This window comes from Pholcus phalangioides, unplaced genomic scaffold (assembly GCF_987345545.1).
Source record: "Pholcus phalangioides strain wild (caught in Gottingen) unplaced genomic scaffold, Ppha-v1.0 ptg000013l_1, whole genome shotgun sequence".
Classification (NCBI taxonomy): Eukaryota; Metazoa; Arthropoda; class Arachnida; order Araneae; family Pholcidae; genus Pholcus; species Pholcus phalangioides.
In genome coordinates this window covers 9,948,058-9,975,603 of record NW_028301606.1, presented here as the reverse complement: position 1 = coordinate 9,975,603, position 27,546 = coordinate 9,948,058, and the positions used below count along the sequence as shown (strand labels likewise).

At 36.6% G+C, this 27,546-nt stretch overlaps 1 protein-coding gene across 1 annotated transcript in view; it reads left to right on the top strand.

Moving 5' to 3' along the window:
• Positions 1-27,546, top strand: part of LOC149078577 (diuretic hormone receptor-like) — a 79,401-nt gene that overhangs the window by 29,903 nt on the left and 21,952 nt on the right. Inside the window, exons 3-8 of the mRNA XM_089240690.1 lie at positions 554-654; positions 2,816-2,916; positions 11,717-11,837; positions 13,874-14,024; positions 15,055-15,139; positions 25,880-25,946. Coding sequence (XP_089096816.1) covers positions 554-654; positions 2,816-2,916; positions 11,717-11,837; positions 13,874-14,024; positions 15,055-15,139; positions 25,880-25,946 — 626 coding nt within the window. The remainder of the gene's footprint in view (positions 1-553; positions 655-2,815; positions 2,917-11,716; positions 11,838-13,873; positions 14,025-15,054; positions 15,140-25,879; positions 25,947-27,546) is intronic.

The following is a 27,546-nucleotide window of genomic DNA, read 5'->3' as shown; positions in this document are numbered from 1 at the left end:
ACCGTCCTACTTGGTGAAATATTTCTTTGTCTGCGTCCTCCTCCCGCATTTATTGTGCTACAGATACCGTTCTAAGACCATTTGTGATTTGATACACTGATCATTTTTGCGATGCATAAAAGGGGGTGTTGCCATTTGAATTTTCGAAATTTTATTGCCTATCCGTAACCACCACTACTACTAAACCAGACACGCGCCTAGTCCATATTCCTCTGCGGAACTTCAAACGAATTGATACATGTTGGAATGTGTGTGTACGTATAATGAACCTTCCGTGAACTTTGTTTCCGTGTAATGCTTGTGATGTATAATGCTGCAATCTACAATCAATTTTTTTAACTATGAGTTTTTCTCAACTCATAGTGAGTGAAGTGTAATGAATCAATAATTATACCGTTGTAGGCCTGTTGCTCTCTGTGGCGAGACTGTTTGTGACCGTAACCGTAGGAGATAGGCTTTTGTTTCTCATCTGATTCTCGAGCGCATACTCTATGCACCCTGTGCGTATACATATTTATATATAACGACTTTAAATCTTTTTCAATTGATGCAGGCAATGCGAGCCGTTTCTGTTACGCCAATGGCACTTGGTCAACGTGGGCAAACTACAGGCACTGTAAACCCCTGAAGCTCCATGATGAAGAAATACTGCAGGTTTGATATAATAATGTTTTTTTTTTCATCTTTGGGAAATAATGATTATTGAAATTCACACACACACACACACGCGTAAGAAAGAAGTTTGATCATTACTTAAGATCGGACAGACATTCAACGCGGTACTTACATTTGAACGTGAAAATTCAGGCATCTGCTACTTTTACTTGCAATATAGAAAACAAGGTTTACGGAAACTTTGCCTCCGACATTTCACCTGACCTCACTGTATGAGCGACGTAGTGAAAGTGGGAGAGATTTCATCAACTGAGTTGGACATTTACCCCCTTACACGGTCACTCATACGGTCACTCACTTGACCACGTGGTCATTCACTCAACCATACAGTCACTCACACTCAGTCATATAGTTACTCACTTGGTCACCCTTACTTGATTCGAGCTGCAGTAGTGCCAGAGTGGCAAGATGCACGTCTTCCACTATGGAGGTATACCGTCAAGGTAACACGGGTTTGAATCCGCGCATAGAACGTCAGAAACAAATTCTTTGCTATCTATCGAGCCTGGGGCGACAACCGATACATGGTGTCTTCCTCATTTCCCATCCAACTCCACTGGTTGAATATTACTGTATAGAGATATTTTACCGGAGTTGGTGTGCGGTAAAGTAGACGAGCTGCAGGTAGTCGTGTTTACAATCTAATTTGCATAATCGTGAATGTTTTGGAAACGTTAAAGTGAGTTCAAGTAGTACGCGAAATTCTGTTTGTTGTTTGCATGGTATGAGGAGATTATATTGCTTTAAATCCATGTACTGGTTTATTTACTTCAGAAACTAGAGGTACAGTAAAATGACTCGAGTTACACTTTGAGTTGCTGGTTCAAACATAATGCCCATGCTAGTGTTTTGAAAAGTGGGCAATATCGCCCTTTCGGGGAAATGAGGGAGAATGAAGAGCCATTGAAGCAATTTAGATCACTCGATAACCGGACGACGTTGAAAGATTATTTCTCAAAGTAATGCACGTAAATTAATCGTCGAAATATTAAAAACTTCTGCAGTAAATATTTTTTTGTTAACCTATAAAAAGCACAAATGATACCAAAAACCTTCAACAATGACTTTTTTAACTACGAATATGACTAATTGCTAGAATGAAGCTCTTCGATAAAATTTAAAGTATGTAACCAATAAGCGTATCGGTTACAATTGAATGCAACTAATTATCGGCTTATTGGTTGTTTTTTTTTCTTCTTCACACAAGTTTTGAAGAAGATATTTTACAAAACTTTTACAGTGTAATGCCGGCCTAAGGGGCGGAGTCGACTGTATACGTAAGCGTAGCTTTTAAAATTCTTTCATTACCCCGTGAGCTAGATCCATTACGAGAACTACCTAATTTCTCCACATGCTTGTGCTGCATTTACGAACCACCAGCCATAAAATAATCATCTATATTTGTGCAAAACTTTTTCTTACTGAGAAATCCTTTGAAACGACATAAAAAGACAAGCAAGCATCAGTAAAGAAATAATTGTCTGTAAATTATTAAATTCACCTCCCTCGGTTCTTCAACAAATTACACGAAGGAGCGAGCCTTAGTAAGTTGTTAGTTCCTAAAATTCATTTCGAGAAGTAAATAAAGCTTTTAATTACATTCGGTACCGACATACTGTAAGGCATATGAACATGACTCCTGAAAAATTGTATAAGAGCTGTTAACTTCAATAAATTATGCAAAAACGTATTCATAAATGACGCCATTTCGAGGGTTAAAATTTTTTTTTCCTCGTACCCTAAATTTTTGCCGTGAATGAACATGAATAACTAGGATGCTCGACATTCGAAACATACCTAAAAATGAAAAGACATGAATGGAATCCAAGGAGATTTAATCAGAGCGGTGAACTCAAATATAACTAGACTCAAGATTACAACTAGACATTGTACTTTGATGTTTTCAATATCCCACGGTGTTAGCGTTCGCTAAATTAATGCCCCCATGTCGTTTAATGTCAAAGCAGTGTTCGTAGTATCCCAAGGTATCTCTTCCCCCATACCTATTCTGTCGGATGAATGTAAGCGCCTTAATTTAATTATTCGCTAATTGAAGCTCGACTCTATTCGAACGTTGGCTATCATTCATATTAGTGGCCGTAATTTAATTTGAATAATAACTATGTTCACGTCTTCACAGGTGTTATGGAATATGAAAGAAGCTGCTACGATCTACTACGTCGGATACGGCGTATCTTTGATCGCTTTGTGCATAGCGCTCTTCATATTGCTGTATTTCAAGTAAGTAAATTCGTGCTATTTTGTCGGGAATTAAATGTTATATATTTTAATCGTTAATTAGTATGAACGTTGTTAGTAAACTAACCGTTTTCTGAAGTTTTCTTATTAGGTGGGTTATGGTAATTTGCATTGTGTGCGAATATTAATTTGTGATTGAAATTGTGAAGAAATATTAAGTTAGATCGATGTAAATTGAAGATATTATCTAGTTTCTATCTTTATGGAAATATGATACAGTTTTGTTAGAATTAGATATGCTGACATGTGAATGCATTGCATTTTCCTTCGTATAAACTGCGGCAGAATATGAGACGCACTGATGCAAATTTCACCAGTTTTTAAAACAAAATCTTCGAATAGTCTGGTGCGGCGTATAATCCGCATACGAGAATTTTATTCGTGAACAATGAAGTCAAAGAATGGAAAAGGGTTGTTCGTCATGTTTTGCCAAAAAAAAAAAAAAAATATATATATATATATATGTATATATAAATATATATTTTTTTTCCTTCAAAAAATATATTTTTGGCAAAACATGACGAACAACCCTTTTCCATTCTTCATGACATTTGAAATGATATATATATCGATTTTCTACTCATATTTATATACGCCATCTATAGATCTTCAAAAAAATATTTTTTAAAAATTTATTTTGATCTATTTTCATTCCGATCTCAGACAGAAATCTGCAGACAAGAGGCGGCGCCACTGTGGTGGCCAAGTGGTTATAGTGACAGACTTGCATCACGAGGATACGCATTCGATTTTTTCAGAAGTTTGTTTTCTGTGGTTCCCAAATTCGAGTCGCAAACGCGAGCCAATTTCCCCATTAAAAAGTTTCGCCACAGAAAACGGCATAATTATTCAATCATTGCACTTCACTCATAGTTAGAAAAGTTGATAGCAGCACTACACACAACCAGTTTTACACAGCAACAAACTTCGCGTTATGTTCACAATACGTATACACACACATTCCAACATATACCTGTTCATAAGAAATTCCTCAGAGGAATGTGAGTGAGGTTGTATGTGTGGTTTGGTAGTAGATAAGAGGCAGCGGTATACAGGATGTCCTGTGAGTCCTAATTCCGGATTTATCTTATCAACCGTTCGTCGTAGAGGTATGGTTTCAATTCAAAAAAAAAAAATGTTCAAAATGTATTCAGAAGTCACTTCGTGAAAATACAGTGCGTCACAAAAAAAATTGTATAATGTAGCAAAAAATATTTGGAACTTATTGAAATTTTGGTTCTGAAATCCTTCTTGTAAAACATCTCCAAATGAGCACCAATTTCGTGTAACTTAATCTCTCTCTGTTTCGGATGGAAAATTATTACTTCGGTGAAATTAAAAATCCACTAAAAGAGCGAATCGAAATAGGTGGGTTGGTGTAGATTCTTCAAAATCGATGTTGAGGAATAGTAAAAATATTATGTCAACGAATCGATCGATCGATCGATCGATCGATTCGTTGACATAATATTTTTACTATTCCTCATTCGATCGATCGATTCGTTGACATAATATTTTTACTATTCCTCATTCGATCGATCGATCGATCGATGATATAGATGCAGTGAAGGACGAAATCAATATACGGTGACAAACCACAGGGAATCGTGGCCAAATAAAAAAATGATAGCTATAAAAAGGATGATAACATAGACCACGCCCCTATTAATAAAAGACTGAATATTTAATGGCTAATGAGAGAAATAAAAATAGAGAGACCTTGGTTGTGTGCGTGTTGAAAATTACTTGAGGTATAACCTGTATCTCAGTGCTCAACATCAAACACATGCTATGTCTAGGCTTTATTCAGTTGCAAAATGCGTCGAAATTAATTTACGAAGTGCGGCTTCAATTAGTAATATGTAATATCCGTATATTTTAAAGAATAAATGAGTGAATGAATAAAATTCAGTCATTTCCTGACTAAGTACGTGCACATAATGAAGTGACCAAGAGGTACGGGAGTGAGTAATGGGGACGAAAAAAATTGTATTGCTTTGTTCTATACTTCGAAAAAGCAAGGCGAAAGAAAGAACGAGGTGCCCAATTTGAATAAACCTGTTTGTTTCACCTCAATCTGCTGATTGGTCCGTTTCTGTATTTTTTCCTTCCCCTCTTCTGCGGAGAGATCATCATCATCATCATCATCACACCCTAACATTTCAGAAAACCTCCGGGCATTTTCTCTTCCACTTTTACTACGTGCGGCATCTCTTGCTCCACCCCTACGCATTTCTTTCTACCTGGTCGCAAATATTAAACTGTACCTCTTCGCTCCACTATGAGCTCAATCTTACGAGCATCATCCACAAGTCGAAGCTTTTGTTAAGCCAGGGCCGGACACGTAAGAACCAGAACCATAATTGGTTTATCGGAGTCCCAAATACTGCTATGATAACAGTTCATACCCCTTCATCTAGTGTCGTCATCCGGAGGTGAATTTTGAATGAAGCCATAGCTTTTGTTTAGTTAAATTTTTACTTTTTGTTAAACGTTGGCACCCTTTAGAGGCAGAGATAGCGATGCCCCTGCTACGCTCGGACAACTCAATTTCCAGAAGAAGTGGATGCCCGTGGTGTCAGACACGGACATGTCAGGCAAGTGGATAAGCATTTTTTCTGAAAGTATTTGTTTCAAATTCGATTTTCAATTCGCCAAGAGCAGCAGATATTCCGTCACACCAGACACGACCCGTGCTCTGTCCCTTCCCAGATGTATACCCTTTACCAAAGTGGAAGCAGATATTCTGTCAAGCCGCTGTGGTGGCCGAGTGGTCATAGTGACGGACTCCGGGTTCGAGCCCCACCGTCGCCACAGTGGCGGTCGGCTGAAGTTGGTTTTCTGTGGTTCCCAACTTCGAGGTGCAAATGTGAGCCGATCTCCCCGTTAAAAAGTCTCGCCACAGAGAGCAACAGGCCTACAAACAGTACAAATATTCAGTCACTACACATCACTCACTTCACTTCTGAGATATAGATGGCAGCACTGAAAAATCATACACAACACTAGATACGCACTCAGACTGTTAGGTACACACACTTACGATTCCGGCACAACTCGCTATATTGCCCATGGCGATAGACCTGAGTTGTGCTCAGCTTGAAAAAAAAAAAAAAGATATTCTGTCATACACGAGACACGACCCGGGCTCTGTCCCTTCCGGGATGCAAGCCCTTTACCCGTGTGGAAACAGCAGATATTCTGGTTCATAACTCGAAAGGTCCGTAACTAGGGGAGTAGATGAAGAACTCAGCTGAATTTTATTCTCCTTAGGAGCGATATCTCCTCAAAATAAATCATTCCATAAATATATAGCATTTGTCGTTGCTTGGGACGCAGTCAATGTTTATTTTGATAAAACTCTAATTTCTTTCTATGAAATAATCTGAAAAACTTGAATACAAATATTTAATCCCAAGAAACAGTCACTATTTTTAGGGAAGTTTAACTCTGAATATATATCTTCAGTCAATTCACGACTTTTCAGTTGTTCGTTGTCACCAATCAGAACTGATAAGAAGATAACACGTGTCGATAGTAAAGAACCAAAAATAGACAACAAAATTTGCATAGAGATGAATAGAATAGAAAAAAAAATGAGATAAGAGCATAAAAAAAACATGGAATACTTAAAAGATAAAAGGACGTGAGAGGAAAAATCCTTTTGTAATTTCATTTACCAGCAACAAAAATCGAGCTTCAGATATTTTTCTGGAAATAGGCGTCAATTCACTCACGCACGTAGTATTAGTAAAAGCAAATTGAGTTAGTATACAAATTTCCACTTAAAAAAAAAACCACGAAAAACCTCGTTTTTAGTTTCCCTCGAGGACATTTGATGGAGGAAAAATCTCTGCTGTTTGCACTTTTGTGATGAGAATATTTCCATTTTATTTTTAGTAGATATTTTCGCAGCTGAAACCAATGGACGGAAATTCTCGCTTCCGTTCATTTACTCTGGGAAAAAACTAGCCTTAATCGCTTAAATTTTTGAACAAAAGAAACAAAATTGGAACAGAGAAGTAAATGTATCCGTTATGTTTTATAACGGATACAACAAGTGGATAATTTTTATTCACGTACAAATAAAATCCTGTAAATTCTCTACAGTGTGATTAAAATAATTGAAAATAGTTATCTACGGAAATGGTAAAAGCAGTAACGTGGAAAAATGCTTTTCCGATTTTAATTTTGTTTTACTTAAAATTGACTTTTTTTATCGTAATTTTTTTGGTTAGAATCGTTTTTGGTTAGAATTTTTTTGTCGTTGTAGAATTCTTTGAAATTGGAAATTTTTCAACTTTTTTTCTGGCTTCGTGTTTAGCTGTTGTTTATCGATAATTCTAAATTAAATCGAGATGGAGCTAGTTCAACGGTTCGCAAAAACGTCTTCACCCAACGCTCAAGAGCCCCTTGCTGTTAGTGGATTTGTAAGACCCGTCTCAGAAGCTCCTGGGAATCAAATCTGGTTCGGGACCACAGCCCAATATCTCCTGCCTGTTAGTGGATTTGTACGCCGTATCTCGGGAGTCCCTGCAAATCATTTGGTTCATGACCCATGACTCAATATTCCTGGCTGTAGGCAGATTTAAACGATTCGTCTTCGAAGACCCATGCGAATAAACTTTGGGTCGTGACCAGCAGTTTAATCCCTAGCTTTAATTGGATTTGTACTACTCATCTCAGAAGCTCGTGGGAATCATGGCTGGGTCGGGTCCCATAGCTCAAGGGCCCTGCCTGTTAGGGGTATATACGACCCTTCTCGGAAGCTGCTGCGAATCAAGTCTGGATCGCGATCTGTACCTCAAGAGCCCCTGGCTGCTGATGGAATTGTACGATCCATTCTATTTCTGTTTATTTACTCGGGAAGAACTAGCCTTAAAATCGCTTTAATTTTTGAACACAATTATTTACGGGAATTTTATTTACGGACTAATAACGTAAAAAAATACGTTTCCAATTCTGTTTTCGTTTTATGAAAAAATGACGTTTTTTTGAAACGTAATGTTTTTGGTGTCTTTTCGTTTTAGAAGTCGTTCATTTGACCTTTTTTTGACATTAAAAACTTGCTTTTTCCTTTCGGGTTTCTTGAGTGACTGGTGTTTATGGATAGTTCTCGCTCAAATCAAAGTAGAGATAGTTCAACGGAGACCTCAACAACGTCTTGATCCATAGCTCAAGAATCCCTAGCTGTAAGTAAATTTGAACGACCCATCTCAGTAGCTCCTAGGGAATCAAATTTGGTTCGGGACCATAGCCCAAGAGCAGCCCCTACCTGTTAGGGGATGTGTACGACCCATTTTGGAAACCACCGCGAATCAAGTTTGGGTCGTGAACCGTAGCTCAAGAGACCCTGGCTGTTGGTAGAACTGTACGACCCATTCTCTTTCGGTTGATTTACTGGGGGAAAAACTAACCTTAATCGCTTGAATTTTTGAACAAAAAAAAAACCAAATTGGACAGAAAAAGTAAATACGCTGAAGAGCCAAAAAAAACAAGTACACCTGCCTAATATCGTGTAGGGCCCCCGCGAGCTCACAGAAGTGTCGCAACACGACGTGGCATGGACTCGACTAATGTCTGAAGTAGTGCTGGAGGTAATTGACACCATGAATCCTGCAGGGCTGTCCATAAATCCGTTGGAGTAAGAGGGGGTGTAGATCTCTTCTGAACAGCACGTTGCAAGGCATCCCAGATATGTTCAATAATGTTCATGTCTGGGGATTTAGGTGGCCAGCGGAAGTGTCTAAAGGCAGAAGAGTGTTCCTGGAGCCACTTTGTAGCAATTCTGGACGTGTGGGGTGTCGCATTGTCCTGCTGAAATTGTCCAAGTCCGTCGGAATGCACAATGGACATGAATGGGTGCAGGTGATCAGACAGGATGCTTACGTACCTATCACCTGTCAGAGTCGTATCTAGACGTATCAGGGGTCCCATATCCCGCCAACTGCACACGCCCCATACCATCACAGAGCCTCCACCAGCTTGAACAGTCCCCTGTTGACATGTAGGGTCCATGGATTCATAAAGTTGTCTCCATACCCGTACACGTCCATCAGCTCGAAGCAATTGGAACCGAGACTCGTCAGACCAGGCAACGTGTTTCCAGTCCTCAACAGTCCAATGTCGGTGTAGTCGGGCCCAAGCGAGGCGTAAAGCTTTGTGTCGTGCAGTCATCAAGGGTACACGAGTGGGCCTTCGGCCCCGAAAGCCCATATCGATGATGTTTCGTTGAATGGTTTTCACGCTGACACTTGTTGATGGCCCAGCATTGAAATCTGCAGCAATTTGCGGAAGGGTTGCACGTCTGTCACGTTTAATGATTCTCGTCAGTCGTTGTTGGTCCCGTTCTTGCATGATCGTTTTCCGGCCGCAGCGATGTCGTAGATTTATATTTTTACCGGATTCCCAATATTCACGGTACACTCGTGAAATGGTCGTACGTGAAAATCCAAATTTCATCGCTACCTCGGAGATGCTATGTCCCATTTCTCGTGCGCCAACACCACGTTCAAACTCACTTAAATCTCGATAACCTGCCATTGTAGCAGCAGTAACCGATCTAACAACTATGCCAGACACTTGGTGTGTTATATAGGCGTTGCCGACCGCAGCGCCGTACTCTGATTGGTTCCATATCTCTTTATTTACATACGCATGACTGTACCAGTTTTTTTGGCTCGTCAGTTTATATCCGTTACGTTGTCAAGTGGATAATTTTTATCCACGAGAAAATAAAATCCGGAAGACACCAGGTAACTTTTCTTTCCAAGTTCACCTCGGTATAATATCCAGAAAATGTCCTAGCTCCTTGAGAAAAAAGTCGTCTCACTCTATATATATATTTTTTTTTTTTTGGTTTTTACACGTTTCAGAAATTTCTTTACTTTGACTTTTTTGGTATCAAAAACTTTTTCCAACATATTTTTTGTTGGGCTCCGTGAGTAGCAGGTATTGATCGAAAATTCTCAATCAAATCGAAGTATAGACGGCAGTGACCGATAATTTCTTCGAGAAATTTCATTTTCTTCTCAAGAAACCGCAAAAACCAATGATAAGTTCCGAGAAGGGTGGCGGAAATTCACTCTCATGGAATTACTGTCTGTACTTCAAAAAATTCGATTTGTTCAAAAGTCTCGTAAAATTTTTCCTATAGCCCCGTGAAAATTCTCTTGAGGTTGTATAAGGAAAATTTCCGCTCCAAGTCTCAAGTTTTCTTCACCACCACAAACGTGAGCAGCCAGCAGTGTTTGTGCTTGACGGAATTACGAGAACGCAGAGGTAACTTCCAGAACAAATGGCCGAATGAATCCGAGAGAAATGTTCATTTCTCCTCAAATTCTACCAAAAAAAAAAAAGAAAGATAAAAAAAAGATAATGCGTGAAAGATAACATCTATAAAAACAGTATTAGTTTTTGTACACTGAGTATATTACGGCTAACTTTTTTTGATCACAACTATACTTTGATAATGGAATAAGGCATGCCAATACTATGTGTTAAGAAGATTGATTGGGCACTGGCCCGGACTACATGAAACCACTCTCTCCTTGAGCCAAAAAACAAAATCCGACCTTAAAATTATCAAGAGTCCCTGTGAATCAAGTCTGTGTCAGGATTTATATCTCAAGAGTCACTTGAAGTTAGTAGATCTGAACGACCCATCTTAGAAGCCCTATGAACCAAGTTTGGGTCGTGACCCATCCCAATAATCCCTGGCTCTAAGTGGATTTGTACGACCCAGCCCCTGCGAATCAAAGCCCAAGATCCCCTGGCTTTTGTTGATTTGAACGAAATATTTTGGAAGGTCCTGCTACCCAAGTTTGTGGCGCGATCCATAGGTTAAAAACCTCTGATATACAAGGTCTTTATAATTAAAGTTCCCTTTGAAATGGCCATAAAAGGAAAACTACCTGACAAAATGTTACCAAACTTGGTAATGGTCTACAGGAGGTCATGGGATTCAATTTTCCGGGGGGGGGATTAGTTCAAAACTCACCACCAGTGGGGAATGACGCTGTATGGAATATTGCTATGGGGTTACCTCAAAGCCACTGTTAATGGTTATAACAAACAATTTGGCGGAATTGAAAAATGCGATGCACCGACGTGTCTATAACATTCCTCTTGATATGCTAAGAGCTACTGTTGAGAACACAGTAATGCGATTTCACTTGCTTTCAGAAAATGGAGGAAGCCACATTGAACATGCTTTGTAACACGTTTTAGAAACGATTAAAAGCATTTTAAATCGATGTCGTCATGTCTTGTTTCGTTTAACAATATTGCATACAGCGCCATTCCACGCTGGTGGTGAGTTTTTGAACTTTTTTTTTTGCGGATAATTGAATCCCATAACCCCCTGTAAAATATTATCAAGTTTGATAATATTTTGTCCGGTAGTTTCCCTTTTATGGCCATTTCAAAGTGGGACTCTAATTGCAAAGACCCTGTACATTATCCTACAATAGCAATTACAGACAAGGAGAAGGGCAAAATATTTCGGTTTTTCGGATGTTGAATTAAAGATTATCAAAGTTTTTCTTGGTATTGGCTCCTTTTCTCACAGAGCAGTATTTATTGTATCACATATTGATTTGTTTGTGTAATTTTGTGACTCGTTTTCTGGTAGGTAAAATACTGAATATATTAACGATTAATTCTACCTCAAATAAGAAAAAAATATTTTTCAATGTTTTGAATGGTTTTAAACAATCTGTACTATCTATAAATATATGACATCTGAAATACGTTGTTTATGTTTCTTTTGTGATTTCTTCAGAGAGTTGAGATGTCTGAGAAACACCATTCACACTAATCTCTTAGTGACGTACATCTTAATCGACATCACGTGGATATTGACAGCAACATTACAGTCTAATCATAACGCGACGGCCACCAATGTAAGTGTATATTATATGGAATTTATTTCCTCCAGATTTTATTCTGCAGAGAAAAAAATATAATATAGGCTGTCCTATAAATTTGCACGAATTTAAAAGAAAAACATAAATATCTATGCATAAATTTACGTACCGGAGTGCAGTTTGCACCCAAAGACTTATTTTTCATATAAGAAAAAGAAATAATTGAAATTCTCGCCGATAGGTAGCAACCACGGTAATAAAATACATGAAATGCATTTAGAGAATAATAAATTGCAAGCATTCATTTTCACTTGAGAATGTAAAAACAACACAAATATATTCCATGTCCCCTCCTCTCCATATGCGAGAAAACCCTGCAAAACATTTCGTGGAAGAACTTGCGTACCGCATGTCGTAGTCGATAGCAGTCACTGTGCGTTCGTGTAGGCATCGTGCTGGACTCTCATCGCTAAGATCCAGGTTCTAATTCAGTTGACGCATAGTGGTGGTCTTCTGAAGGTGGTTTCCTGCGGTTTACCAACTTCGAGGCGTAAATACGAGCTTCCCCCAATCTCCCACTTAAAAAGTCTCTCCGCAGAGAGCGAGCAGACCTACAACACGATACTGACGTAACATGAAAATTCAAGCAAAAATCAAGCGGTTAAGTAGTAGTAGTAGTCATAGTAGAGATCTTGCGTGCGACGTATATCACCTTTCAGCTGACACAAGTTGGGTGAACTTCAAACTTTGTCTGAACTGAAAGATGCCATTTGCCTCGAAATGGAATTTCGCAACAGAAATGAGCATTTAGCAATAAAATTCAGAATTTAGCAATGGAATTCAGAATTTAGCAATGGAATTCAGAATTTAGCAATGGAATTCAGAATTTAGCAATGGAATTCAGAATTTAGCAATGGAATTCAGAATTCAGCAATTGCGCATTTAGCAACAGAATTGCCTATTTAGCAACAGAATTGCCTATTTAGCAACAGAATTGCCTATTTAGCAACAGAATTGCCTATTTAGCAACAGAATTGCGCATTTAGCAACGGAATTGCCTATTTAGCAACAGCATTGCGCATTTAGCAACAGAATCGATCATTAAGCAACCGAATTAGCATTTAGAGATATAATTCAGCCTTTAGCAATATATTTTAGCAGATTCATTTGTCTGCTTGCAAAGAACAGAAAGAAAGACAGACCAAAAAATCTGTTTTTTTTTTATTAAAAACAATCTTGTATACACTTTATTTACAACTCGTTTCATTTATATGAATATTACCTACGCGTCTGCTTCCATATAATATACACTATGTACGTCGAGTTTATTTCTAAATATTATCATTCTCAAAAAATTAAGTATGAATAACTTATTAATAAGAATAACTTATTAATAAGAATAACTTATTAATAAGAATAACTTATTAATAAGAATAACTTATTAATAAGAATAACTTATCAAATAAGAATAACTTATCTTTCGAATTTCTTCGTATAAAGCAGTTTTACACTTATAAAATATTCGTAGATAGCGCTGTTATTTTAAAAAATCTTTCTTTTCCCTGCTCTAAAAATCGTAATTTCCGATTACTCGAAGTTTTCTGTCCGCCGCTGCGGACATTCAACTTATAGAGATTTGATTGACCGCACTCCCATGCGTCAATTTGTTGATATTTATGATTTTTTTCAAAATCCGTTTACTATTTATGGGACACCCTGTATCTACGTGCCTACAAAATTTATGAACATGTGAAAGCTGGTGAAGAAATTCGGTCCAGTGTGATACAAAAATAATCTGAAATTCCGAAACTCCTTAAATTCAGTTCCAATAGAAAATTAAAAAAAAATAAATATTTTCCCTAAAATATTCAAATAGATATACTATAGATACATTGAATTTTCCATTTGTGTGTGTGGGTGTTTTTACTTTTCCATATAATACCGAAATTAAAATAATTATTTTAGTTTCTTCCCGAATACGATACGCAATACTTTTAAAAATTGAATAGAATTAGTCATTCTTAATAATATAATTAGATGATTTGAGACGAAAATGCGAAAATTCTCCGCAGGTATCATGTTTTCTTGTGATTCTGTTGATGTATCTCATGGGTACGAATTTCTTTTGGATGTTCGTGGAAGGTCTGTACTTGTACACTCTCGTGGTAAAAGCATTATCCATAGAGAAAGTGAAGTTTCGTGTTTACTTGATCATCGGCTGGGGTAAGTACACATTTCGCATGGTAATTATGTTATACTACATGGCTATAATAATTGCAACTGTTACTCTTTCTTTCTCTCTCTCTCTCACTTACTACATTTTTGCAGTTGAAGTAGTCGCATACACAAAAATTTAATAAAATACGATTAAAAAATATTTGTTTCAAACTCAACACTAAGGCACTCACACTATAAAAGTTTTCTAAAAATGTCTTTTATAAAACTTGACAAATGCAACCAGTTAACAGATAGGTTGCGTTTGCTCGAATGTAACCGGTATACGTATTGGTTGCATTTTTCTAGTTTTATAAAATAACTCTTATAATACTTTTATAGTGTAATCCCGGCCTAAGCGTATATCAGTGTAAAATGAATTTGTACATTATTACTGTGTAGGTTATGCACACATAAAGTCATAATAGGAGCATTCGCTGCATCGATTCCTTTAGGGAGGGGGGACACTGGGTTTGGAGGGATTGCAAAAGTTTTCATAAAATAACTTTTATAAAACTTGAAAAATGCACCACAGCTTATCGGTGGGATTTGTTCGAATGCAGGGAGTTATTACCGTCAAGAGCTATTAGCTAAGCTTGGAGACTGCTCATGCGCAGTCTTGTTTAGCTCACACATTTGCTGTAAGGGAAGAAAATATACGCCCTCTTAGAGCACTCGGCCGGAACACGAGGGGTTGGTGGTTCGATTCCCAGCTTAGACACGAGAGAATTTTGTTTCTGAATTTCATCTCCGCTTCTTTGATCATTCTTGTATATATATATTTTTGAATTATTATCTACCAAAAGATGGTAATGCACATTTAATAAATTGGAAATTCGACTGTTTTGTGACATTAATATACATCGAAACTTGGCTGCAACAATACTCGATACAACGCTTTTTAACAAAGTTTTAACTATATTCTTTCTTGGTCAGCAGAAATACCGTTTTATCGAGATTTCACTAATAATGGTATTGTGTATACACATTCATTTTTTGCGTTTAATTGATTGACACCCTCATGTTCTTCCCCATCCAGGTGTACCAGCCGTTGTAGCTGGTTCGTGGGCAACTGTAAAACGTTTCCATGGCTCGTCATCAGAAGAATTTTTAATACAGAGAAAGTAAGTAGGAAAAATTTGCATATATATTTACTCTATTTGGTAATATTGGTAGTTATAAAGGAAATGAAATATTTTTCTTAGGATTTACATCTGCGTAGTTTGCGCTTATCCGCAAAATCAGGTAGTGCCTTTTCGCGGGGAAAAACAATATAATTTTCTAGGAAACAGTTATTTTTCCGGATATTATGCTGAGGTGAGCTCGGAAAGAAAAGTCATCACGTCTCCGCCGGGACTCGAACCCAGGCCCTCTTGCATACCGGGCAAGCATGCTACCATCTACACCACTGGAGACACATGAATCTGCCTTCCTAATTTCACGCACTGTGTCGTGAGGCGCTGAAGTAGAGGCATTAGTAGCCTCTCTTAACTTCAGGAAATGGCCCCCGGGTGGGACAGTTTAGAGAGATTTAGATGACTTTTTTCTCAGCCAGAGATATCAAGGAAACAGTTATTTTTCCGGATATTATGCTGAGGTGAGCTCGGAAAGAAAAGTCATCACGGATGCAGTCATCAGTCTTGCATCCGGGCAGCATGCTTGCCCGGTATGCAAGAGGGCCTGGGTTCGAGTCCCGGCGGAGACGTGATGACTTTTCTTTCCGAGCTCACCTCAGCATAATATCCGGAAAAATAACTGTTTCCTTGATATCTCTGGCTGAGAAAAAAGTCATCTAAATCTCTCTAAATATAATTTTCTGTTCAAATCGCATTTATTTCATGCTCATCTGCATTTATAAGTCCTAATATAATTTTGACAGCAATGAAAATTGCATAATTGTTCCATAGTTTGAATATATGCAAAAACTTAACGGAATGGTTGAAAGTTAGGACGTTGAAAATATCAAAACTAGGGCTTGGAATCGATTATAATTTTTAACTGGTTAATCAAAAATTTTTAATCAGATGATTAATCGATTATTTCTTGTGACTATATATTATTAATATAGATGCTATGAAAATATAATTTATTCATTTTACTCACCTATTCGGTAGATGTAAAGAAATATAGGAATTGGTTAAGAAATTCAGGTTACTGCTTCTACTACTTGACCACTGAAGCAGAGCATGACTCCCACTCTGTCCCCAAAGGGGATATAAGCGGTTAAGAAGTCACGCTGGAAAAGCCTTTCAGCATTCAGACTGGGAGAGCGACCACACAGTGGCGCAACAGTAGTAACCGACCCCAGAGCAATCAGTAAAGACTACTACTTGACCGTATATGTGCCTCGTACACATTCTTCTACAGAACGTTTAAGGAATTGGCACATGCCGGAATATGCGTGCACGTGTTGTGAACCTAACGTGAAGTTTGTTTGTGCGTAATGCTTGTTATGTGTAGTGCTGCCATCGGCTATCAATTTTTCTAAATACGAGTGAAATGGAATGATTAAATAATTGTACCGCTGAAGAAGCCTGTTGCTCTCTGTGGTGAGACTTTTTAAAGGGGAGATCGGCTCTCACATTTGAGGTAATTTTTGGTTAATATTCACAGATTTCGAAATTACTTTCGATTACACTGTGTGTGCGTGTTGCTTGTGTTCCAAGAAACTCTTCTCGAATTGTACTTGCGAGGAGATGATCTGATGCTTCCAAGAATGCGCAAGTTACTGTTCATAATGGAGACAATACATATTTTGGTGTTGTCTTCTAAAACTCCAAACTCAATTTGAAATTGAAGTCATAAGTTTTTATTGAATCGAATTTGATCGAAATATAGATTCAAACATTTTTTAATATTGTCACTTATGTAAAATGTTCTGTGATTTATAAACATTATTTATAAGACATATCTTATCGGTTTTTTCAAACAAATCAAGTCAATTCAATGTAAAGTTTCCGATAATAAGGATTCTTTATCCTTTATTATTCTTCTTTACTGTGTTCTTCACTTTCAGGTGACCTCTCACCGCCTGCTTGTCGACCTCACATTGCATGGTGAGAGTTGCTTGTTTTGGTTAGTTCTATCACCCCCTTAAAGCTCTGACCGTTAGTTTAGTTACACCCTGTATAACGTCTAAAATGCATAAAAATACGTTATTCTAAAATTTAAGAAAATTTGATTCGAGAAAAAAGAGTGAAATTTTTTCTGGTTGTGACGGTTATGATATATTCATAACTTACAAGAAATTATTGGAGAGAGAGAGAGAGAGACTCATCGCGTTTGTCGAAAAGAATGCCCAAAATAAAATAAAATTTCCAAAAATATCCTCGTTATAATTCATTTCCAAAGAAGATATAATTAATCACCCGCTGTCAAGAACTCATTACACAAAATACTTGGAATTAAAGAGTTGACGGAACATGATGATTCGACAGCGTTGTACGCTTATCATGAGTAGAAGTCTATTCACTTCCGTTCCATTATTCTTCATTATTTTAAACATCACTTTAAGCTTAATAGAACTCCGGTGGCATTCCATTAAAAGTTTGGTTTAGAAATTTCGTGATGTGGAATTTAATTATCAAATACCTGTCTTATGAAATGTTCCTAATATCCAACATTGCACTGTAATGTTACTTTTTAACGTAAGCCATACGATATGTATACCAACCATTGGATCTGAATGATAGTCTGGATCTTGCAGTCTTTTGGATTTTAGGAAAAACATTATAAACAATAGTGTTAACATTCGTACTTATGAGAATGATCAAGGGATACCGTTTCTCGATGTCGGTAAAACCAATACTGATTATGATCGATCAGTTTACGTTAAAGCAACTTCCTAGGCACTGCCGAGGCACTTTTTATGAAATGGTGGGGTTTTTACAGAACGTGTGGTTTTAATCATAATACTGTATAAAACTAGGAAATCGAGTGAAATTTCTGGAATATTTCTATAACTTCTTGAGAATATTTTATAATATTATCAGGTCCCCTTGCATACGTGCGCACTTGCCCGGTATGCAAGGGGATCCAGGTTCGATTCCCGGAGGAGACAAATCACTTTGCTTTCCAAATATCAGTTTCGGCATAACATCCAGAAATTTCAATTTCTCAGTAAATGTATCTATTGCTAGAAATGTAGAGATTGTTTATAAGCGTCCCGTTCAGTGCACGCGAGCTCCAAGGAAAGATTGAGATATTCGTTGTCCCTGTAGTCTAGTGGTCTAGGGCGTGGGTTCGATTCCCCGCAGGGAAAGTTGAATTCTCTCTCGTTCCTAAATGCATCTTCGCATCAGCCAGCTGTTAAAAATCTTTGACATGAATATCTCTTCATGCAGCCAGTTTTTCGTATTTATTGTATTAACATGTGGAGAGAACGTCTTTCTCTAATGAAATCCCTTTGTATATGTTATCTTCACCGGTTTCTATTGATTCAAAATGCTTCTGGCAGGTTAGTTATAATTCAAAATTTCTCTAGAAGTGATTCCGTATGGCTCCCCTTCTCTGCTTTAAACCCTGCGTGCCCTCTTCAAAGGTCGATACTACGTATGCCCCTCTACTGTGCTTGGCCAAACAGTTTGCAGTATTCGCATTTCGTATAGGCTATTGGGTCAAGTCGTGAATCTCCGTGTCAACACTTTCCGTGAGCATTCTCATAGTGACAGCTCGAATACTAAATGTGCAGTGAGCGTGTCACGGAAACACACAAATTTTGCATATTCTTCGACGAAATGAATTGCATCTTGTAAGTCTCACACATTGTGTTATTCACCATTGTGTCAGTTAGTGCGCATTAAACAAGGACGCGAGAAATATACAGTCAGCTGAAAGTGCCGACATTTCGAAGCAGCACTCGCATATTTAACAACAACGACACGCACGCAGAACAATAACCTTACATCCCGAAAATTGTTGTAGAAATATATTTCATATTTAGGTGTTTATACAGACTAAGCTAGCTTAGGTAAGTGGTTACGTTCCGCGGCAATATTCAAGATATAATTCAATGGATTAATTCATGCATAGGCTTGGAATAATGATTAGCATATGCTTCGAGAGTCGAAATCAACTGATTATAAGCGGACGTGGGAACACCCGATTTATCGATCGTGCGGGAGGCATCAGGTGGAATTCTGTAAATTGCGAGAGAATTTCCAAGACAGCGAGATAAAGCACGAGATTTTATGATAATTTCGCCATCGCGATTGTTATAAATACGCATTTAATTTGAATGAAATATGTGACGTGTGGGCATTATTTACATGTAATATTTATCAGTTTTATCAGCTGAAAGTCAAGAGAATGCCCACTGTGTACGTCTGCGTGGTTATTATGATACCGAAAAAGTTGTTTTTCCGTGGTTTTCCAAGTTTAATGTGTGAATATGAATGGGTATGCCTTTCAAAAAAGTCTCACTAAAGTGAAAAGCAGACACGCAGCATTAAATAAACTCAGAAAAATGCATTTCATCAGTTTCTCGCTTATAATATAAAAGAGAGATGGCAGCACCTCTCCGAAACACGGCGTACTATTCTTCAAACACGAAGTGGAAAGTTTTACGAAGCACGATGTACAACCCTGACGCAGCTCACTTATTCAAAGGAGGTAGGAGACTAGGGTTACTAAATTCTGAAACTTTTATATAAGGACGCTCCTGCGCGCATCCTTGGCAATGCAACTTACTTATATTCACAACATATGGCGCAACTAGACCAACAAACAATAATTGTTCTTACAAGATTCCTCGAAAAACTGGTTATATTTTTTGAAGAAGATGATTACAAGGAAGAAAATTCATCTCTGCTTCTACAGGGATGAAAATCCCGGGCTCTCGTTTGCTGGCCGAGTGCTCTACAAACTAAGCTACGGAAACAATATTTCTCCCTTGGATCTTATATATCTTTGTCCCCGTAGGGGCGGAGAAGAATTTTCTTCCTTGTTATCATCATCTCCTAAAAATATAAACTGTCTTGCGAAGAAGCTTGTATTTACAAGTGGAGAGGACATTTCTACATACACAATTGTTCTATTTATGGGTTGATTGTTGAAGGTAAACTCATTAAGAAACCACAAATTGTAATTTGTTTCCCCCCAACTTCATTCATTTTTGAATGGAAGAAACAATCCTATTTCAACACCATCCCTAATATTCCTTCGAAATGGGCAAAAAAACTGTCGGGCAATAAGGGTTTTTGAGTCTCAACAATCACTTTCGAAATGTTCACTTTGGTTATCGTGGTTCCCTAGCAATGCGTTTCAGCCATGCATATATATATTGCCTTTACAATGGTTTGTCACTTTTCAATCCTCCCGGTAATTGAAGACAACCCAGACAGCGTCGGTTGCTCTAAATAAACGAATAAATTATCCTGAGAATAAAAAATAATTTCCTTAAAATTCACATAAATCATCTAAATACAAATGTATCTCCAGATTCCCGATAATATTCTTCTTTTTCATTGTTGATACATTTCTGTAAAAAAATCGGTTTTGTATCAGCTACAGACGGAACGTCGTAATAATAATATTTGTAATAAGAAACAGTATAAAATATTAGGGAAGAGGTGCGGAAAAATGAAAAGAATTCAATTAGTGAATGAGAAGCTTGTTTTTCATTTGATCTCCTTGAAGAAACCAGACAGACGCGAAATAGAATTTAGATATACCACATTAGATTTTTATTCCCTAAATAAAGACAGAATTGGAGAAACGATTCGATAATCCAGAGGGACAACGATGTTCACTCAATAACATGCTAAAACGAACAATATCTTTGACACCCACGTTCTAAAAAAAAAATTAAAATTATAACAACGCGTCTAATTTTTCCTTTAAAATAGGATTATAATTTTTCTCTAACTTGGAAGAAAATTATGTTTACTACTGTGATGGAAAATGCTATATTCCTAATAATATTTAAATTTTGCACTCTCGTAAAAGCCAATTGTTTTTTGGGAGAAATATTCCTGTACAAAAATATTTGTGAAAAGAGAAAGATTAATGTTACTTTATCGTGATTCATAAACTCAACAGAAAATTGATTGTAAATTTTCAAATAATTTAATCAATTTTTATGTCAAACTGTAATGATGCAGTAGATATTGAATTGAATAAATATTGTTTTATGAATTGATAAATTGTGTTTTTTTTCAATTTTTTATTTTTTTATATCACAAAATAACAATTATTTACAATTTTTTTAACCTCTTTACGATCACGTGTAGTGATCGTGTGGAATAAATTCAAACGAATTCTCTGTGTTTTCTTCTCTCTCTCTTCACTATCGTGCAGCTTTATAGTAACCCTATCTCTCTACGGAATTTTTTTCATCTTTCTCTCCTTTCTTTTTATACTCCTGTTAATGATTTTTTCTTTCCCACACGTTTAATGTATGCATGTAAGAGCAACAGAAAACTCGTAGAGTGCGGATAACAAGAGAATTTGAAAAAAAACTCAAATATATATATATTTTCTTTCCCACCATCTTCCTTCTTCTAACGTGTGGTTAGGTGTTACTTTACCTCACACCAACTCCGGTCATATATCGCGTTAATGCAATTCCAAACCAGTGGAGTTAGGTGGGAAATGAAGGCCCCAGGTTCGGTAGGTAAAGAACTTGTTCCTGATGTTCTTGCCCGTATCGAACCCGAAAAAACCTGTAACAACGCTACTGCATCAAATTTGGTGTGAAGTTTGGTAATTCTCGAGTGGAAACAATCCTCAAGATTCAACAGATCTTGAAAGATAAACCATTCTGTTAGGTCCTCAACATCCAGAAATGAGTCCGTTATTGACTAGGTGACGAGGACTCTGGTGACTCAGGGTCGTCGGAGAACTTGCAGACAAGGTGAGCGTTAGCACTGGATCTGTGCATTCTATTTCCACTAACGATCTGGTCCCGAGGAGATGCAATGCCAAAGACATTCTGAACATCTTCTTTGTCTTCAGTGGCGTGGTTTATCACGAGTACGCATCGTACGGCGCAACTATCACCAAGGAGTAAGTACTACCAACAGGTTTTGAGCCCCAATTGGCAGCTGTATCACGATTAATGCATTAGCGTTGTTCCAGTTTTTTCTGCCGTTTTGTCAAAAATGTAAATTTCGCAACGAGGCGCTCTCTTACAATTTCCTCACTCGGCAGCGGTCTGCTGGCAAAAATTCAAGCATGCGCACTAGGATTTCTCACGTACGTGCATCTTACACCAAACCTCCGTAGCACTGAAGGTAACTCGTGGGAAATTTACCATATTCGTGGGAAAAATTGGGCAAAATTCACCCAAGTGGGAAATTTCTTAGCATTTGTTGGGAAATTGTGAGAGTTCATCAAACAAAATAATTTTTGCAACAAATAAAAAAAATTAATGCAGTGCAATACATTTCTATTGTAAAATTCTTGATTACGTATATCCCCCGCTAGATAGCAGCACATTTTTCAGAATGCGGGGGAAAAATTTGGTCAAAAGGGAAATTTTGCTGGAAGAGAGGTTACCATCACTGCTCCGTAGTTTCACTGATGCATGCATGAAAAATTATGGTCGGATACCTTTTGAACAAACCTCGTATTTAAATTCAATCTAAAATCAATCTAGCGGGTATACGAAAAAATCGAAACCTTTCGCGGAACGGCAGTTGAAGAACACTGCTCTAAAGTGAATCCTCGAGGAGAAATTTTCCTATCACGCACATAAAATTATAGATTAGGCATTTTGTACCTAAAAAAAACATAAAAAGGAAAGATTTTCTATTTATAACTATATGAAAAGCTCACGCATGCCCAGTTCTAAAAACCTAAATAACAAATGAGAGTTTTTGTTTCAGTTAATATGGTATCTGCCTTTTTGGAAGAAAAACAAAGATATAGAAGATGAAAGAAATTTGTAAAAAAAAAATTGGACAAAGTAAACAAACAATTTTGTTTTTCTCCAGTGACATGTTTGAATATGATGCGAGTTTTCTCTGGTGGGATTTGTGCTCTTGTCATGTATTTTTCCACTTCTTATTTAGGGTATGCACTTTTCTCAAAATCTCTTCATTATTTTACGAAATATATACCTTTCTTTTGTATTCCCGTGCGAAGAGGGGAAATATAAAACTATTTTTTCCTTTATATAAAAAAAGAAAAATTAAATGTGTATGCATAGAGGTTTTTCTTTCAGCTCCTCTTATTACGAAACGTCGAGACGATGTTCATAAAATATAATCCTTCACATTTATAATGATCATATATCACGCTTTGGTTCTTATACTATGATTCGGTTAGTAAAATGGAATAAAACACCGACAGGGAGTAGTGATTTCTGGTGGATATGGTACATATAAAAATATTCATCGGAAATTTATTGAAAAAAAAATGTTTTGAACACAGCATTTTGTTTATATATATATATATATATATATATATATATATATATAAACTAAATGCGTATTTAGTTTCAGAAAAAAACTATTTTTCTGAATTTTTCGAAATTTATTTAACAATTCATTTTATAAAATTACAGAACGATGAATAACACTCTGCCCCGCCGAGAGCAGGCCATCCTAAAACACGATACTGACATAAGATGAAAATCCAAGCATTTACTATGCGTACTTTAAAATAGGGAACACAGATGGCATCACTAGCAAGTGCATGAAAAAGCAATAGTCGGACAACATACGTATCTTAGGGCAGTGGTGGGTGGGCATTATTTTTGAAGCGCGACCCCCTTTTGGCGGAAAAATTTATCGGTGACCCCTGCGTAGGCTGACCATATGAACTCCGGCTCGCACATAGACTGACCATATGTCCCAGTTTTCCGGGACATTATCACTTTTTTTTGCCAGGAAACGTGCTGTCCCGAAAGCCCTTCCCGGAACACTGTCCCGATTTTAATTAGACGATATCGACTTCCCAAGATATTCAGTTTTCTTTTTTAAATATCATGTAAATATTTAAGTTGTTTTTTGATATACTTTGTGTCCCTTTTGATAGATGGAAGTGCAGCGAGGCGTATGGCCCTTCATTTTCGCATACAGGGTGATTAAGATCAAAATCATCTGATTTCAAAATGATTCTTCACTTGAAATCGTCCATTACAAAAAACAAAACAAAACAAAAACTGTTCATAAAACGTTGACACCCCCCCCCCCGAATATTCATATATTAATTATCATTCTATTCCGTGGAAACAGTTATTTTCCGGATATTATGCTGAGGTGAGCTCGGAAAGAAAAGTCATCACGTCTCCGCCGGGACTCGAACCCAGGCCTCTTGCATACCGAGCAAGCATGCTACCATCTACACCACTGGAGATACATGAATCCGCCTTCCTAATTTCACGCACTGTGTCGTGAGGCGCTGAAGTAGAGGCATTAGTAGCCCCTCTTAACTTGATATCTCTGGCTGAGAAAGAAGCCATCTATATCATTCTATTCCGTGTTTTTAATTTTTAAGAAATATACATTATTTCGAAATCAGATGATTCTCCCACACGTTCTTTTTTTTCGCAATGACATTACACATTCGTGATTCTGGCATGACGGAGCCGATATATTGTTAACGGTACAAGTAGAATTTAATAAAATCACATTTTATGATACGTAGTAATTAGCTCAGCTGGATAGAGATATTCTTTAGTTCTCACATATTTTTAAGTAAAAATAAATTTCTTATTTCGAAATTTTTATTTTGGAGAATCTCTCGCGACTTCCCTAGATCGCACCACTGTCTTAGGGCCATGCATGTACTTATGCAACACATTATATGTGTACGAGGAGCATGTTCACAGTAGTCGGCCCTGCTTATCAACGCATATCAATGATTCCGGCACATAATATCCGATAAAGCATGGAATCCGATTATATGGGGGAACAACAGGATTGCAGTATAAAGATTTTATGTTAAAAAAATATACTGTATATAATAATATAATTGTCATATTATCCGAGCAGAAATATATCGGAGCAGAATGAATTAAATGACGAAATGAATTCAAAAAGCGAATTAGTCTCAAGCTGAGAGAGTAAATCAACAAAAATGAAATTTCAAACTGAAATAATTATAAAAAGTATATGTTTTTATATTTTGCGGAGTTTTCAAAATCTTTGGTGATTTTCTCTGTTTTTTGAGTAATTCATGTCGAGGTTGATTGATTGATGCATTTGTGGCTTTTCAGCATGAAAACATTGCTATAGAAATTAGTCAATACCGTCAAAATTAGATTTCCTCTTCCGTTTTCTGATCAAGCTTTCCGTTCTTTCGCAAATCTTCCTCAATTTCATCCACATTTTTTGTAATGCTTGATAATTTCATGCTATTTGGCAATTGCAGTTTGAGTTTATTGTTATTATTATTACATTCGAAATTTTTTCAATCTGTTTCCCCCAAACAGAAATTATTTCTTTTCGAGTACTTGTTTTCTAATTTTAAATGATTGCATGTCAAGTCGTAGCGTTTGCACAAATTTTTTCATCTTTGATTTTTGATGGTTGGAAGTTAGCGCCTTCTACGGGCTAAACAAAGAGCAAAAATTAAATGGAATAATTGAATATACTAAAGATGGTTTTGACATTACAAGGGCTCCAAAATCCTAAATTTTTCATAAATTTTGATTGTTTATTTATTTTACTCAATTTCTGGGTGCTTTATTCAATTGAAATATCATGTATATAGTGGTTTATATGTATTTACTGTTATTATTAATAATTCAACACTTAGTCTAATTGTATTTTATTCTTTTCAAAATCAGTCGTAGCTGGTGGCGGAAAGAAATTTTCACTGTTAGATGAGTTTCATGCTTTAAATTTTCATTGACATTTTTGTGCTAACAAATTGCAATTAAAAATGATAATTTTCTCGTTTTTGTTTCACTAAATTAGATGCCCTTGGCAAACGAGAGATTTCTACGATTATGTATTCATTTGTCCTGTGTTGTTTGTGCTGTCTGTGAGTATATATTTTGATTGTAAATAAGGATACGGTATTTTTCATGTTTTTTATGTTAACCCGATGGGAATTAACCGTAACATGTTGTTCAATTCATTTCCATGTATAATGAATGGGTTTTGCGTCATATTTTTTCACGTGTAGATCTAATTTAATTAGATAAATTTTAAATATTTATTTTGATTTTCTCCCTTCTTTGAATGAGGGAGTAGGCTACATATTCAAATCAGTGAAGAAATTTCAAACATTTATTCTAAAAATATTAATTTTCCAAATCACTGAAATTTTGAAAACGTAAGTAGATTTTTTTTTCAGAGTATTTTAAAACTTTGAAAATTTTAATTCTTTCAATATTCAATAGTGCTTTCCTCTATAGTAGGGGATGAAATGATTTCCGGTTGGACTGTTGTGCCAAGTTTGATGCTTTTTTTATTTTGTAGATTTTGATGTTTTGATGTGTAAGATTGCAAATATCATAGGTGCAATTTGTTTCTTACACATTTTTGAGGTGATTTTCAACATGACGTCCAAGATGGCTGCCATTTACCGATTTCCTTAATATCCATGCCACACTATTGAGCAGTATGTCAAATTGTATGGTTTTTGGGGTCAAGAAATACGAATTTACAATCAAAATATGCGTACATTGTGCTCTTCTAGTGTCTTATGTGTTTTGATGCAAATAAAGCACAAGAAATATGAATTACATGATATATATAGTGTTTTATCAATCAATTATACACAAACAAAAGTTTTGAAAATGAAATAGCATAAATAATTTAAGATATTGAGCAGAATAATTAAAAGCAGTACTTGTATGCATATGTATTACATATCTTCTTCTGAATCACTATTGTCGCTGTACTGATAATGGTAGTCCTTTACACTGTCACAGTCACTGCATTTGCAAAGGGCAATACAAATAAGGAATCCTTTAAGCAAGAACATTTTCCACTTGCACACATACCTTTACACCCACATTTGCAAGTTCAACAACTCCGTTGGGTGCAGGCATCTCCAGAAATTTGACTTGAGCATATTTTTTTTTATTATAACATATAAAAACATATATACAAACACAAAAACACATTCAACATACACTTTTGACCTCAAGGAACATACATGTTCTTCCAGTAGGTCTGTAAGGGTTTCTCCGTGGATTATTTTTCTTAGCAACAGCCTATTATGGTTTAGGTCGGTTTATAATTGCTCAATATAAAGCATATTTTTTATTTTTATTTTTGTATTTATGAAACAAAGAAATTTTACATGCAGATGGATTGTATCATGTAGTTGTATTGTTGTTGTAATATACGTAGATTCTAGACTGGTATTCATAGAAAACTTGAATATATTGTTAATAGATCTTATGCCATTTTTTGCTTCCTCATCATTTATTTCTCACCCATTACCAATAAGAGGGGTTAATATGGGTCGAGAGTTTTTGTAGCACTTTCCGATGGTAAAATTAAGTTGGACTGTGGAATATATGGCTTCAGTGTTCAAAGGGGGTTGGTGGCAACTTCTCTTCCTCAAAACCTTTACTTCTGAAAAGATATCATCTTAACTCTGCAATGGTTGAAAAATCGGTATCTTTCAA